This window comes from Vicugna pacos, chromosome 10, assembly GCF_048564905.1.
Source record: "Vicugna pacos chromosome 10, VicPac4, whole genome shotgun sequence".
NCBI classification, from domain to species: Eukaryota; Metazoa; Chordata; class Mammalia; order Artiodactyla; family Camelidae; genus Vicugna; species Vicugna pacos.
The window spans coordinates 64,412,725-64,428,293 of NC_132996.1; the positions used below are offsets into that span (position 1 = coordinate 64,412,725).

Below are 15,569 nucleotides of genomic sequence, written 5' to 3' on the forward strand. Positions count from 1 at the left end.
TGTAATTCAGTGTCAATTAACCTCCGTTTGGATGCCTCTAGGGCAGGGTGACTTCCTACCCACCATCTGTGGACAGTTCTAATTCTTGGGAAACTGTGGCTTCAGCCAAGTCCAAATGGTCTGTGTGATCCACTGGTTGAAATCATACTCCCGTGCTGTGGCCACTTGACAGTGATGCTGTACACCAGATGCAAGCAAGAGAAGGTAGGTGGCTTAGAAATCTGGAAATCTGAGAGAGTGTAACTAGGTCTGTCTTGTTTAATGACTAATGAGAATGGATAAATACCGCAGTGTGAGGGCCCTAGACACCTCCTACTAGGCCAATTACTTTTTCATTGATGAGCCATGGGGAACTTCAGGGGTTTCCAAGGCAGGGACTGTGATAGATAGGGTACTTGGTGAGCTATAAGGAGAAACTATTTCAGTATTTTCAGAGCTATTCACATGAATGCCAGCCTTCCCTAGAAGAGCATCTGGAATCCAAAAGGTAGTCAATAAATATTTGTCAGAAAGATTAATGGATGAGTGTAAAAGCTTTGCAGTCTTAGAATTCTACTGATGAGTTTCAAAAATAGTCAGTGGTAGAGACCTACAAGCCCCAAGGTGACAGGAGCAAAAGGACAAGACACTCCATTCAGGAAGGGCATTTGGATTAATGATGCAGGTAAACCAGAAGTGACTGGTTGCTTTATCAAAGAATTCATCCTAGGAGTCTCAGAATGGGATTAACAAACATGTACTATAAATGGCTAGCTAATAAACTTTTTAGGTTTTGACTGAAATTTGATCTTGAAGCTGACAAGAATCCGCATCCCAGAAACTATTTTATGCCAGCCTTCTGAGGCTTGTCAGACAAAAAAAAGTTAAACATTATATGGTTCCACTTATATGAAGTACCTAGAATAAGCCAATTTGTAAAGACAGAAATTAGAATAGTGTTTACTAGGGGTTGGGGCAGAGAGGAATGAGGCGTGTGAACATGCAAGAGAATTTTGGCAATGTGTATTTATTTGGACTGTTGTAGAGGGAAACTCAGATTGAAGAGTTGCCTTTTGAGACTCAGGCAAAAATAAACTAAAGGCAGGTACTCAGACCTGAAGTCTTCTGTCCAGGTGCTGAGCAGTGCATGTTTTTTATTCAGACTGAGCTGCTCCCCAAATTCTCCAGGCTAACTCTTGCTTGCCATTCATATTTCAGTTTCAAAGTGATTTCTTCCTAAAAGCCTCCCCTGAACTCACTGGCCTAGGTTGTATCAAATAAATTTATGGGCATCTTTAGATTTCTTCAGCTGCACCGATCTCTAAGCCCTCAGCTCCCTACCCAGTGAAGAGTTCTGGGTGGTCCTCCAACCCCTCACCTCCAAGACCACTTGACCTCTCCTGGGAGGAGGTGTGGGCTCTGACATATTCTCCACTTCCCCATAGCTCGAGTACTTAGGTCCAAAAAGAGGAGAGTTGCCAAGATTTAGCAGATGCAAATATGGGATGCCCAACTTAATTTAAATTTCAGATAGACAACAAATAACTTTTTTAGTAGGAGTATGTCCCAAGCAACATTTGGGGCATACTTACACTACAAAAATTTTCAATGTTTACCTAAAATTCTAATTTAACTGAGTATCCTACATTGTACCCGGAGATCCTAAACACCACTGGACCCGAAGAGACTTCCGCTCCTTCCTCACTGTTGAGCTCCGATGAAGCACTGGGCCACGGAGTGTGGACTATGGCTTCTCCAGTGGTTAATCAGAGGATACTGGATAACGCAACCCAGAAATACAGAGGACTGAAATTCCATGTGCCAGTGAACACTGATGAGTTAGAGACGGGAGATAGGAGGAATCTGGGAAATACTTTGCTTTTTCTTTCTCCATCCAGTGGACCGTTTTGAGGACTGGTGGTTTCATGTGCTCTGCCTGAAGACATTACACAACAACTGTCTGTGTCTCTTCCTTAAGCTGTGATCAGCTCAGTAATAAACCCCTTAGATTTGCTTTGTCTCCTTTGCTGCCTTGTCTCCCCTTTCCCCTTACATTTCCTGCCCTGGGACTGTACCTCCAATGAAACATCAATTAATTAACATTATAATGTCCCTCCTATGTGCTCTGTAGCATTCCTTGCAGTTATCACTGGCTACTTTCATGGACTTTTTGTGTGACTCTCTCCTCTGGTAAACTATGAGCTCCTTATGGGAAGGCTGTGTTTTTCTGGTTCGTCACTGTATTACCTGAGGCCAGCGCAGTATCTGGTACACGGCAGCAGAGGCTCGATCAACACGTGTTACTATTGAACAAATAAACAAGTGAATACAGCCGGCAAAGCTGACAATAGTTCTCGAACATTCCCCTGGTAGATCAGGCCTTGAGTGGTTGGGAATGAAGACTCAAGCTGAAGCAAAATTCTTACAGGATGTTTGTTTCCATTGACACTAGTCTGTTTGAGCATTTACTCTGAGCCTAGCTTGTGCTACTTGTATTTCTTACTGTAAAATTTAATTTGCTTTTCTGGTCTATAAGTGTATCCTTGGTGAATGTGGAATGGTGTGGTCCTAGTGTCTTACATAATAAATGAATTATAAGAGCCCAGGGGGAGTGTTCCTATGTGCCAAGAACTTCTGCCTCATTTATGTCTGACCTGGTATTTAAAGCTCTGGTCCGGCAAGACTGAACCCATATCTGCTTCCATACCTACTTGGTCTCCATCCCTGCCAAGCATCTTCACCCAGTGAGGCTGGCCTAAAGACACCTGCTTTCTCCCCATTCCTTTTCCCTTTCTCTCACCCCAGCCTTACACAGTGTGCAGGCAAGTCTTAACTGGAGGTTGCAGCAGAGACTGAGAAGGAAGAAGGAATTATCAGAGAACTGACTTGTCCCAATTCTGATAATACTTCCATCATGCTGAGAAGGACTTCTATCAAGAGACGGACTAAGGAAAATAGGGGAAGAATAGGAAAGAAAGACGTTAGTATAATGAAAAATGAAGATAGGAGGGGTTTACTTAAAAATTCTAATTATTAGAGAACTAAATCTGAGCTTTGCTAATAATAGTCAGAGCCCGGGTTCTGGGTTTTCCCAGGTCCTGAGTAGGACTTTTCATTTCCCTTTCCTCCTAGTTCTCTCTTGAAGATAGGTTCTTAATTTCTACCTTAGGAAATTAGGGCATCATGGGGCAGTAAAAGTAGCAGAGGGCTAGAATTCTGGAGACCTAGATTCTGTTCCTCATTCTGACACTAACCTGCTGGTGATCCTAGCCAGGTCAGTTCCCCTCTCTGAGTCCCTGTTTCCCCGTCTGTAAAATAAGGTTTGTTGAGATCCTTTCCAGTGTCTGCATGATGCATGATGCTTGAGTCTGCAATACAGTGACAACCTGCCTCGGCTTGAAAGCTATGGCTGTGATCTTTTACCAGAGGAGTCTGAGAACATTCTGTTCCATGCAGGTCGTGGCATGCACATTCTCCTACGCATTGTTCCTGCTGTGCCTTCCTCTTGGTGACGTATTTCCCTGTGTGGTTTTCATTTGTGACTCTAGATCTCCTTTTCCACTGGGGTTTGCTGTGGGAAGCCGGTTTGCTCCAGTTCAGACAGTTGATCCTCCAATGTGATTTTACCCTTGTCTCTGCTGAGGCCTCATACTGGACCAGTGCTTGTGTTAATTTCTTGGTTTGGAGTCGATGTGAACTAAGACCTCACATCCGTGTAAACACAGGCTCAGGGTCTTGCTATCTATGGGAAGATATCAATCATCCAGGCCATTTTCTGCAGGCCAGTGGGTAGAGCTTTTCTCATCTGCAGGTGGTGGCTGAGGCAGTCCTTCTTGACTCCCAGGATGGTTCCAGCCACGCCTCGACCCCGGACATCACACACAGGACCAGCCCTCAAAGCTCCAGAGCTCTGCTCTGAAGTCTGCATTTGGCTCAGAAAGTCCCTTAACCACAAGGCTTCAGTGCCCACTCACTGCTCTGATTTCGAGTTCTCTCTTTCAAGCACCTAAAGATTTCCCTTTCTTGGTTTGAGCTGGAATCTTTGTGTTTGCAGAAATGTGTCTGTGCCTGTGTGCGTATGGGGGAGGGGAGTATCCCATGGGTCAGCTCAACTGGCCAAATTCTCCCTTGTTTTTTTCTTTATATATATATTTCCCCTTCTCACCATTTGGAGAAGGCAGATCACCGGCATCCCTAGGACACAGTTTAAGAGCCACCAGTCTACATACAATTTCTATAGTTCCTTCCAGTTGAGGTGTAATAATAATGAGAAGAAGTAAAGTTTCCCCAGCCATAAGATTCATGACACAAAGCTGAAGTGGCATGATTTCCCTAAAAACAGGAAGTCAAAGCTGCCAAGCTGTGAAGCAAGGGATTTTTAGACCATACTGCATTCTTTCTAAGAGAAATTTTCACCTCCTTTTGGGTAAGTTGCTGACCGGCAACGGTCACTGTTGTGTAGACATGGAACAATTGCTGGGCTGGAAAGGAGTGCTTTCATTAGCCAGCTGTGAGTCATTTGCAAATTATTTCACCACTCAGGGCTTCCATTCTTTATTTGTGGAAAGAGGGGCGTGGAATAGACTAGTCACTAGGCTGTTACTTAACAGCTAAAAACATTCTGAGATACAGCAAATTTTTAATGTGCTCACAAAAGTTTATTGTGCAGGTACTGTGTGTCAGGGACCACTTACTCTGCCGTGGCAATTGTAGTCTAATGGGAAGACAGATGTTGAACAATGATGCATTATATGGAAAGGGAAATATTGTATGGAAAGGGAAATACAGGGTACTAAGTGACCATAGAGCAAGGTATCAAGTTGGACCAGGGGGTCAGGGTGGTCCTCCAAGGCAGAAAAAGATGGAGAGAGTCAGAGACACAGACACAGACAGATACAGAGAGAGAGAGACAGGGCCAGAGAGACAGAGACGAGAAAAGAGAAGCAGAGAGAAAGATACCGAGAGACTAAGAGAGAATGGGGAGAATGATGGAAAAGGAGTCTTGGATGACTACAGATTAAGGAGATAAGTGTGATCTGAGCAGAGGTTAGAGGTAGAGGTGGCCCAGAGAACCAACAGTAATTCACTTTCTAATGCAACAACCTGGTGGGTAAGGCAAACTCTATGCATCTTTATATTCTATTTTGCTGCAAAATGTTTCAGCAAGAAGCTTGCAGAGTTGTATAAAATATATACAATAACAGATTAAAAGAATTATGAAAGAAAAAAAAAAGAAATGCAGAGTAGAGTGCTCATCACAGTGACCCAAATTCTTGCTACAGATGAGTCACAAATTTTACTCAAAACTTCTTAGCAATCAATGTAGAAAGAGTTTATGTTTCCATGTTGAGTGATACAATTCAGAGTTAATAGGATGAATACAGGAAAACTGTTGATAAGAAAGCAGTGTTAGAGGGTAAAATTCTTCTGGAGTCCTTCCGTGTAAACAACTCGGTATGCTCGGTGATTCAATGTTGTCCGCTAAGCTCTTCTTATCTGGCTTAATCCAGAGGGAGGCTTCAAAGCATCAACCCCTCTTCCTTTATTTTCCCCGTGACCTTGGTATCCTGATACATTGCCACTGAACACTGTTTCCCTTCCCCAGAGCCTACAGCACAGTTGGTCATTTCTTTATCTGAATACAGAAACAGATGCTATAAATGGGGTTCGAACTTCATTATTATTGTTACTTTTGAAAAGCATTATTATTAAACTATTAGTTCAATTTGGGTTTTGTTTTAACATTTTGATTCCTTCTTGTTTCATGGTCACTTGGGAATAAAGCCATTTATAAAGTTGTTCCATTAACAAATCCATTTTTGAATAATGCTTTTTGAATGACTGGCTTAAATAAAGATTGTCGTGCCTGGTATATAACTTAAGTGACACTCTTATTGAAACTACTTCTATTTAACAGAAGTAAATCAGTTCTCATTTCTCTTTCTGCACTTGAATCATGCCTGACCTAACAAATTAGTCAGTTTCTTTTTCCTTCAGAATTTGTTTTAATATTTTCTTCATCTCTGGATGAGGCCAAGCATACATGTGAGAATATATATTTTCAATTAATGGCCTTGGTGTCATGTAGACGTGCACTTAGAATTTCCTTAACTTATTAGTGTGCCTTTGTGTATGTTATGTAGCCTCCTTTCCAAGCCCTACATACCTCATATCTTAAATAAACATGATCAAAACCCCTATTTCATCGTACAGTTTGAGAATTTTTTAAAAATTGTGTACATAGAGACTTTCTGTAGTATGTAATACATTGTATATAAATGAGGACAATAAACAATCTTATTTAATAGGGTCATTTCAAGGATTAAAAGAATACTTTTAAAGAGGCATCAAATAGGAAAAAAATAAGTTTCATAGTATCATCCTTTACTATGGGTGTAAGGAGATAGGAGTGTTGCTGACAGGAGCATCTTTGGTAGCCCTTCTAGAGGGAACTTGGCAGCATCTATTAAAATTTAAAAACATACATTGTCTATAAGCAGCAATTCAACTTCTCAGTTTCTACCATAACAAGTGCATATTAGTAGGAACAAACATGCCTATTGCAACACTATTTGTAATAAACTAGCAAAAACCTAGGAACTACCTAAATGTCCATCAGGGAGGAACAGGTACATGAATTTTGGTATATCAAGTCTATGAAACAATTAAAAAGATTGAGGTAGATTTATGTGTATAATGTGGAGAGAGGTCCAAGACATAATGATCGAATGTTTAAAAATCAAGGTATAGAATGATCATTCAATATGATTTCATTTATTTAAATACACACCAGAGCCACATAAAACAGCATTATATGTTTCTGATTGGTAACTATATGGATATTAGTAAGCAGAAAAAGTGTAAACTTACATGCAACATAAACAGTAGTTACCTTTTGGGGAGTACATTAAGGAACTGAAATCGAAGGTTATATTTTAAAAGAACATTCCTTTACCTAAGGTGTTCTTTTTTTGAATAAAGAATCTGTGCACATGTTATAGATTTGACATATAAGTTTTAAAAACTTCTGGGAACCAAGCCTGACATATAATAAGCATCTAATAAGTGTTACTTTCTTCCTTTGGCATAAAAATCTCTAAATCATCTGCCAAGTGAATCTGGATTTATTTATTCATTTACTAAACAAATATTTATTGACACAGAGTTTGTCCCAGTCATATCTTATGCTTTGGGAAAACAGCAGAGAGCAGTTTCAACAAGGATGTTAACGACTTGAGGAGAAGACAGATAACTAAACAAGGAAAAAATAGGGAAGTCTCAGTGGAGCTGATTTATGAGATAGAGGACGTTATGTGAACATATTGCAGTAACTCAACTTCATCTGGAGTCCAGGATCAACAAAGCCTTTACGAAGGAAACTGTGAAGTTGTAGCCCCTCCAGTTCATAAACTGCCAGTAATCCAAGTGGCCAGAGAACAGATCCAATACCAGCATGAACTGAAAGAAAGATTGAAGTATGAGAGCCACAGCCAACGTTGGCGTGACCTAGGAATGGCGGTCACGATTCACCAAGATTTATACACACAACCACTGAAGAAGGAGGACTTCATAAATGTTTGTCCTCTGCTCAAGAACCATCTTGTAAAACAGGATCAAAGACAAGTTAAAATCCACATTCAGTTCTGCTGCAAACTCACTGACTTAGTCGTCCTCCCTCAGATCGTGTCACAGAGTGGGGCCCCTTCTGAGACAACGCATGGAAATGAAAGCAGGGGTGTCAGAATCATGGAGCAGGCTGAGGTCAAATTCCAGACAGACAGCAGAACAGATAGAAGCTCTAGTACATGAAGTGGAAGTAAATTGGGGATGGGGTGAGGACAGAGAGTAAGTCAAATACACTTACAAGGCCGAGAATGAGAACTGGTCTAGGGAACAGATAATGGAGTAGAGCTGCCAGAGGAAGGCGCTCTTCTCCGACCCTGTTCCTCTGACCAGGTCCTCTCCATCGCTGGGTGGTTTCAGTCATGATAATTAGCCACACGGCACTCTACCCACCTTTAGGGCTTCTCACTTATCTTTATCTCTGGTCTTTGCTCACTGTGACATCACAATTTTGGATCTGCTGATTTAGGTCCGTCTTTCTGGCCCTAGGGACCTCATGCCCCCACAGATGTGACCTTGGCTCTTTTCTCACAGGGCTTAAAAGTGCCCTATTGCTTTGCTGGCTCTGAGTAGCCATTGCTGAACCCAGCTCAGCTAGGGTTTTCAGGTTCCTAATCCAGAGTCAGCCTTCCTGGTCAGTATCAGCCTTTGGGTAGGTAGACATCCAAGGCAAAGGGAACAAATAAATTGTCGCAAGTAGTGAATGGATTGGCATGAGCAGTGTTTTGTAAAGAGATCTCTAAAGAATGCTCATGGTCCTGGGGCCATGCCCCAGCTGGCTCTAAGGCATGGTAGCCTGGACACAGCACCCGATGCCATAAAGCTAAGAAATGTCACGAAAAAACATATTTATTTTCTGTTACAAATGACCAAAATTGAAACCCTATCAGCCCACCAGACAAGAAAAGTAAGAAGAAGAAAACAAACCTTTGCTGAGCCTAATTGTGCAGTAGACATGTAGGTTGGGGATCTTGTTTGAAATAGCTTCTTTAATTTATTACTCAGATTCTTACTATTACTACTAATAAATGAGCCACTTATTATTATGCCAATTTACATAGAGCAAAACTTAAGGTTTTTTTTTTTTAACTCAAAGAACTATAAGACACAGAGAGGGTGTCTGCTTCTTTCCTTGAGTTTTTCAATGCATCTTTGATATCCTTGTTTCTCAAACTATATATGATGGGGTTCAGCATGGGAATCACAGCTCCGTAGAACATGGACACCACCTTATCTTGGTCCAGTGAGTAGCCAGCACTAGAGTGAAGGTAGGAGGAGAGCCCAGAGCCATAGAAGAGAATCACTGTGGTCAGATGAGAGGCACAGGTGTTGAAAGCCTTTGTCTGCCCTTGGGTTGAAGGGATCTTCATGACAGCAGCAATGATGTAGCCATAGGAGACGAGGACAACAAGAGCTGATGTGCCCCCCACTGCACACACAACAAGAAAGTTCGCTACCTGGCTGAGGAAGGTACCAGAACAAGACAAGAGCAGCAGAGCTGGCAGGTCACAGAAAAAGTGGTTAATGACTCGTGGCCCACAGAAATGGAGCCGAAATACAGAGCTGGTCTGGATCAATCCAATGAGGAATCCTCCAGCGTATGCAGTAATGGCCATCCCCACACAGACGGTGGGTGTCATGAGGGCTGTGTAGAGCAGAGGGCTGGAGATGGCAGCATACCGGTCATAGGCCATGGCCGCCAGGAGGCAGCACTCAGTGCCTTCCATCCCAATGAAGAAGAAAAATTGAGCAGCAGAGCCCACAAAGGAGATGGTCTTCTGCTCCTTGAAGAAGTCACCCAGCATCCTAGGGGCAATGGATGAAGTATATGAAATATCAACAAAGGACATGTTACCAAGGAAGAAATACATGGGGGAGTGGAGGTGTGACTCCACGCCGATCAGGACAACGAGACCCAGGTTCCAAGCCAGAGTCATGAAGTACATCCCCAGAAACAACACAAAGAGGACAACCTGCAGCGCTGGATGTTCTGAAAATCCCAAGAGGACGAAATTGCTCATCGTGCTGATATTTCTTTCCAGCGCCACGTATCTTCTCTCTGCTGCCTTTAGAGCCTCAAAATGAGATTCCTGGGGCAATGAAAATCCAGGTGAAGAAACCATTTTGTTCTGTCATATGATCATACTCTCAGAACCAGAAGAGGCACTGGAAGGCAAATGCCCTACCTCTAACCAATGCAGAAATCCCCTCTTCATTGGGTCTTTCACAGATATAACTGTCATCCTGCTCTGATTCATTGTTTATGCAAAAGTGACAGGTCGCGGAATAGAATGGCATTTTGCATTATCTGGATCATCAATTTCACTGTCGATGCCGTGACTTTATTGAAAGATGTTATTAATAGTACTTGGATGAAACACCCTCTTTTTTTCCAGTTGCTCCAAGCATTGTGCTTAGATTATTGAGCCACTCAAATTTATACTAGATTTTTTTATAAGAAAATAAATATGTCAAAAGTTGAAATGCCCAGAGAGGCACTTCTGCATTTCTTACCACCATAGTCTGTTCTGACCAGATTTTATGGGGTCAAGGTGTTCTTTCTCTTTAAAACAGTAGAGTGAAGCACATAGAGATGTGAAAAGCTGGCACTCCCTTTAGAGATTAAAGAAAAGGGTAAGAAAAAAATTTCAATACTGTGAAATGCTAATGCTCTACTTGACACAAATATTATCAACTCACTTTGCACCATGTGTTTGATAGGGAAATATGATGTAGAAAGTAATAAAACATTATTATTAAGCTCACAGTATTCAACGTACTGCATGGAACAATCAGGAAACAGATAAATCACAGCACAGTGTGCAAGGTGCTCTAAGAGAAATATTTGTAACAGTGCTCCGTATCCTGGAACTAGCTGCTGGAGTTTTCCAAGAGGAGATGTATTTGAGGAGGAGTCCAACAATGAGTAAGGGGTTACCAGAATGAAAATTTCGTGTGTGAGGAGTTGGCAGGTGGTTGGTCCAAGAGCTTTATATTAAAAATGAGAAAAGCATTTGCAAGAGCACAGGGGAGCATATTGTTTGAGGAAACTTAAAAATGTTATCATGGCAGGAGTACAGGGTAAATAGTTGAGAGACAATAAGTCTCCTTTTGAGAGACAGTGGGAGGGGAACAAATTGTGACAGATGTCCAAAAGCAAAGATGGCAAGGGCATTTGTTGCAATGTTTCATAGATATAATCGCATGTTTTGTATATGTAGTTGCACACTATGTTTATAATTTCACATAGGTGTGTGCATATTCATATTTAATTTGAACCTCCTCTCCACTTTTGGACTTCTGTCCCCTTTGCCCTGCCCTGTCCTTTTGATAGGACTGACCACCTTCTACTGTTGCATATGATTCCTAGGTTTGTCTCCCTCCACAAGAATGTAACCTTAATGAAGACCAGGATTGTTAGTCATTTTTGTTTTGTTCATTCATTGAAGTACCCCAAGCACCTAGACGAGTGCTTGGCACATAGTAGATGCTCAGTTCATATTTATTGAATAAATATCATATTAAGGAGTTTGATCTTTCCCCTATGGGCAAAAGGGAAAATGTGAAAGTTTTTTTTTTTCAATTTCTTTGTAACGGGGAACTAGCTGTCAAACATATGTTTAACAATATAACTGAAAGCAGTGCAGAAGCATTGTAAACGAGGGAGGAGAGTGAAAGGAGGCTGAGAAGGAAGACTGGAAAGTTGCTTCAAGGCCAGGAGGAAAGCTAATAATGATTTGAATCAAAACAGGTAGATTCAGAAACACATGCTCCCCTGAGATGTAACAGCACCATTCATTGTGCGGTGCAGCAGGGAGGAGAAACCACATACGGCCAGACAACTAGTCCCTCCCCTCCATTTCTCACATTAACAGTTATTGTCAGAGGTATGTTTTAGCAAGATTCATCATGATTCTTGTTACTTCAACCTCAAGGTTCTACAATATCTAGTCTATTGCATTTTTATTGGGTGATAAAAGCTAATTGCCCATGATTTTATACGATTACTACATTGATAACCTGGTTATTTTGAACTGAATTATCTAAAGGTAAAGATATAAAAGTAGAGTAGGGGACATACATTAAATTTCCTTATAATAATAACTATATAAATATATATTATTAGTTTGCATGGTCTGAGAGCCACCACCACTTATTTTCACAGTGTTTCTAAGCATGTGTGGCATTTTCCCGTCCATCACGTTATTTGTGGTCACCCAGAGCAGGACCTTGACGTCAGACACAGCTGGCCGCCAGTCCTTACGTTGCTGCTCCCCAGCTGCGTGAGCTTGCTCAAACTGACACATCATTCTCAAATCTCCTCTTTCGATTTCCCTCTTTTGTGAAAGACAGGCAATGCTAGGACTATCTCATAGATTGTAAAGATTAAATGAAGTAACTTACATCAAGTTTTGGAGAGAAAAAGAAATATTTTTTATCACTTGATAATTGAGCAGCACTGTCGGGATCTGAACCCAGGTCTACTTCATCCTTAACCCAGCGTCTGCTCTCCACTGCACCTGTGGCTTAGCCCCAGGTGCACGGACTTGTATGTGGTAATAATGGCTAGCAGGAAGTAATAAAAATTATGTTATTGCCAACATTCATAGCAACATGTGGCTTATCTGATAACTCTTACCAGATTTCATATTTACTTTCATTTGCTGACTTGCTCTTTCTGTATCCTTAACTGTAAAGTCTGGGAGGGTGTTGTAACCTTGATGCCTTGTACTGTGCCTGGTACAGAGTGGATGTTAGATAATATTTGCTGAATGAGCTCAGTTTATACAATTCCAAAAGATATGTATTACAAACAAGAAGCTCATTGCCATTGTGACAGCTCAGGGAGATAGTGACTGAACCATGACTTAAACTCTTGATGCTTTCACTCCAGAGTCTGCTCTTTTCCCTGAATGCTGTGAAAGAATCTGGCCATGGGTCTGGGCAATCCATAGGACCCCAGTGTAGACGTAACTGCGATAGATATGATCCTTTCCCCATCCCGATTGACTGGACAAGATTGGTTATATGGAACTTGATTTCTGAAAATCGTTGTAAAGAGTCCTCTTCTCCTCAACCTGGGAAAGTCCGTTCACATTTTTTTAACAGAATTACACAACATACTGAGATAAAGAGGAATGAAGTTATAATATGGTAATTCCCAGATAAACGATATAATTGAGGTGCAGAGGGTACTTGTACTTCAGATGACTTTGTAGGGTACAATGAAGAAAATCTAGAAAGACTAACATGCTGAGAAAAAAAAATGTGATTTCTCCTTCCATTGATTATTTCTCCCCACCTATTACAGTGCTTAGCACATTATAGGTGCCCAACTAATTTGTCCGCTAGCTGAATAAGGGGTTATAAAATAGTCACTATATAGACACTGAAAACTTTCCCTAATCCCAAGACTACTGGGTCTGCCCTATTTTAAATACTCCACGGATATCCAGAAAGTTCAGCTGATATGCCTAAAATAGTAAAGTATCAAAGGAAGAAACCAGTTAACCTGGTCTTTACTTATTATGGGTAATAAAACTAAAGCCAAAGAGGGAGATTTATTGTCTATATAGTTGGCTGGTACCAGAGGTGAAATTAGGACCAAAAATCTCATTCTCCAGGAGTAGCTCTTTCTGCTTTATGTTTTTCTAAAACCTGGAGTTTCAGTGGGAACTAGAGATAATCCAAGGAAACCAGATGATTTTTAAAATTGTAGGCACACTCACAAATGCACATATTTATGAGCCTAGAAGGGCATAAAAAGCACTAGCCTAAAAGCTAAAAAAAAAAAATGCTGATTGAAGTCCTGTTTCTCAGGTACCTTTCTTTTGTGTGACCTTGGGAAAAAATATTTGTCTTTCTGAGTCTTAATCTTCTCATCTCCTGTCTGGACAAGATAAAAGTTAGCTTAGATCAATGTTTTCTAGTCCACTTTCTTACCTTCTTTCTTTCCTTCCTTATTTCCATTTGTAAATAGCAGACACTTTTTAAAAATGAGATCTTCTGCAGAATTCCAGAATATAAAATAGGTCAAGTCCAGCTGCCCTGATTAAAGTCAGAGCAGTGGGGAAGAAGGCCTCAACATCTTGCTTTCTCCACCCTCCCCATTTTCAAGTGTCTTTCTAATTCTTTCATTCTGTGATTACAGGATTCACCACAAACTATTCCTAAGGAAGGGCAAAGGGCAAACTTACCTACAACCCCTTAAACTCTGGGTTTCAGTCAGATGGCTAAGACCAGATGCTAGTAGCAAGAATGAAATTCATCTCTGCTAGCACCTGGAGCACTGGTGTTGATCAAAGAGATTTAAAACAAATTTTTTTGGATGTAGCTGCTTTAAGTTGGTCACCAAGGGGAAGACTTGGTGGGGCTTTAAGGCAAGGCCCATTCTCCCCTAGGTCTCTCTAGGCTGTGGGGTATGACATGTCCCAGAGAGAACCTATTGGCTGCCTGGCTGCCCTTCTGGGCTTGGAGGGAAAAAGGAAGCCAGCTTTGGCTGGATGGAGTTGATTTCCATTGGCCCTGCTTCCATTATATTCCTCATCCCTGGTCTGGTTCCAGTAAGGAGTCCCTAGAGGTAGTGAAAGCCAAGAGTGGCTTTTGGCTTCAAAATACGTAACTATGTTATCAACAGCAGTTACCTTTGTAAAGAACCAGATATTCTACAGAACCTCTTCAATGTAAAAATATCTTTTGAATGACTCCAAGTATTGGAGCTAGGACTGAATGGGTAAAACCGAGAGGGGAAAAAAGACAGAGACAGAAAGACGGAGATAGATTATAAGAAAACAATAGGACAGTCCAAAGGTACAGTGGATGTTCTGGAAAGGAGAAAGTTCTCCATCACTGGAGGTAAGTAAAGGGAGACAGTATACTTGGCAGTGATGATCTCACTTACATGTGGAATCTAAAGACAAAGAAACTCATAGAAACAGAGAACAGGTTGGTGGCTACCAGAGGCAGCAGGGGAGGTGGGGACAATAGGTGAAGGTGGCCAAAGGGTACAAACTTTCAGTTATAAGATAGACAGGTTCTAGAGAGGTAATGTACAGCATGGTGACTATAGGTAACAGTAGTGTTATCACATATTTAAGTTACTGAGAGAGTAGATCTTAAAAGTTTTCGTCACAAGAAAAAAATGTGTGACTGTGAGGCAATAGATGTTAACTGCATAAACCTATTGTGGCAATCATTTCACAGTATAGACATATGTCAAATCATTATGTTGTATGCCTTAAACAAATACAATGTTATATGTCATTTGTATCTTAATAAAACTGGGAAAAAGTAAAATAAATAGGCTATCCAAAAAAGGGATAGAGAGAGAGAGAGAGGAAAAGAGAGAGAGAGAGTCTGAATTAGCTGACCTTATGAATTCCTTAAAATTTTAAGATTGTAAGATTCTGTGCAATACAGAGAAAGAGGAAAGAAGACAGACAGGTACTACCATTTTTGGTTGTGTGGATGGGGCCTTTTGCATCCTTTAAATATTTTCACAGTAGCTTCCAGAGGAAAGTATTCTTAAATGCATTTTCAGATGAAAAAATGGAATTTTAGGGATGTGCTTGCCAAAAGTCATGCAGAGAGATTGTGGTACAGCTGGAATTTGTACTAAGGTCTTCCAGAATCCAAAGTCCATATTCAGTCCTCCATACCCTACTGTCCCCTGTAAAGAAGTGAAATATGGATGGCAACTGGGAAAAATCACTTGATAGACCTCATTTTTCAAAAAATCTATGGCGCAGAGAGTTGAAAAGAAAAATAACCTCTTGGTGTTTGACCAAGGCCGGATTTCCCTCCTGTAAATGATTTGTTTATGATTTATCAAATATCCAACTTGAAAAGACTTGAAGTCTGTTTGTGTGTCTGTGAAAGGACAGGCAAGAAACAGAAGAAAGCGCGGTATTGTGCAAACCACAGGGCCCTGTGGCTTCCTTCAAGGATTTGTGAAAGATGGCAGCCAC

The 15,569-nt window shown here is 41.1% G+C and overlaps 1 protein-coding gene and 1 long non-coding RNA gene across 2 annotated transcripts in view; one reads left to right on the forward strand and one right to left on the reverse strand.

The window, feature by feature from the left end:
- Window positions 1-4,350: 4,350 nt before the first annotated feature.
- The window catches only part of LOC140699062 (uncharacterized), a 62,636-nt gene continuing 51,417 nt past the window's right edge, over window positions 4,351-15,569 (forward strand). The window contains exon 1 of the long non-coding RNA XR_012077084.1: window positions 4,351-4,405. This is a non-coding gene — a long non-coding RNA (uncharacterized lncRNA). The remainder of the gene's footprint in view (window positions 4,406-15,569) is intronic.
- On the reverse strand, window positions 8,688-9,725 carry LOC102543425 (olfactory receptor 5A1-like). The gene has a single exon (XM_006214949.2). It carries the CDS (start codon window positions 9,723-9,725, stop codon window positions 8,688-8,690), a length of 1,038 nt encoding a protein of 345 aa, XP_006215011.2.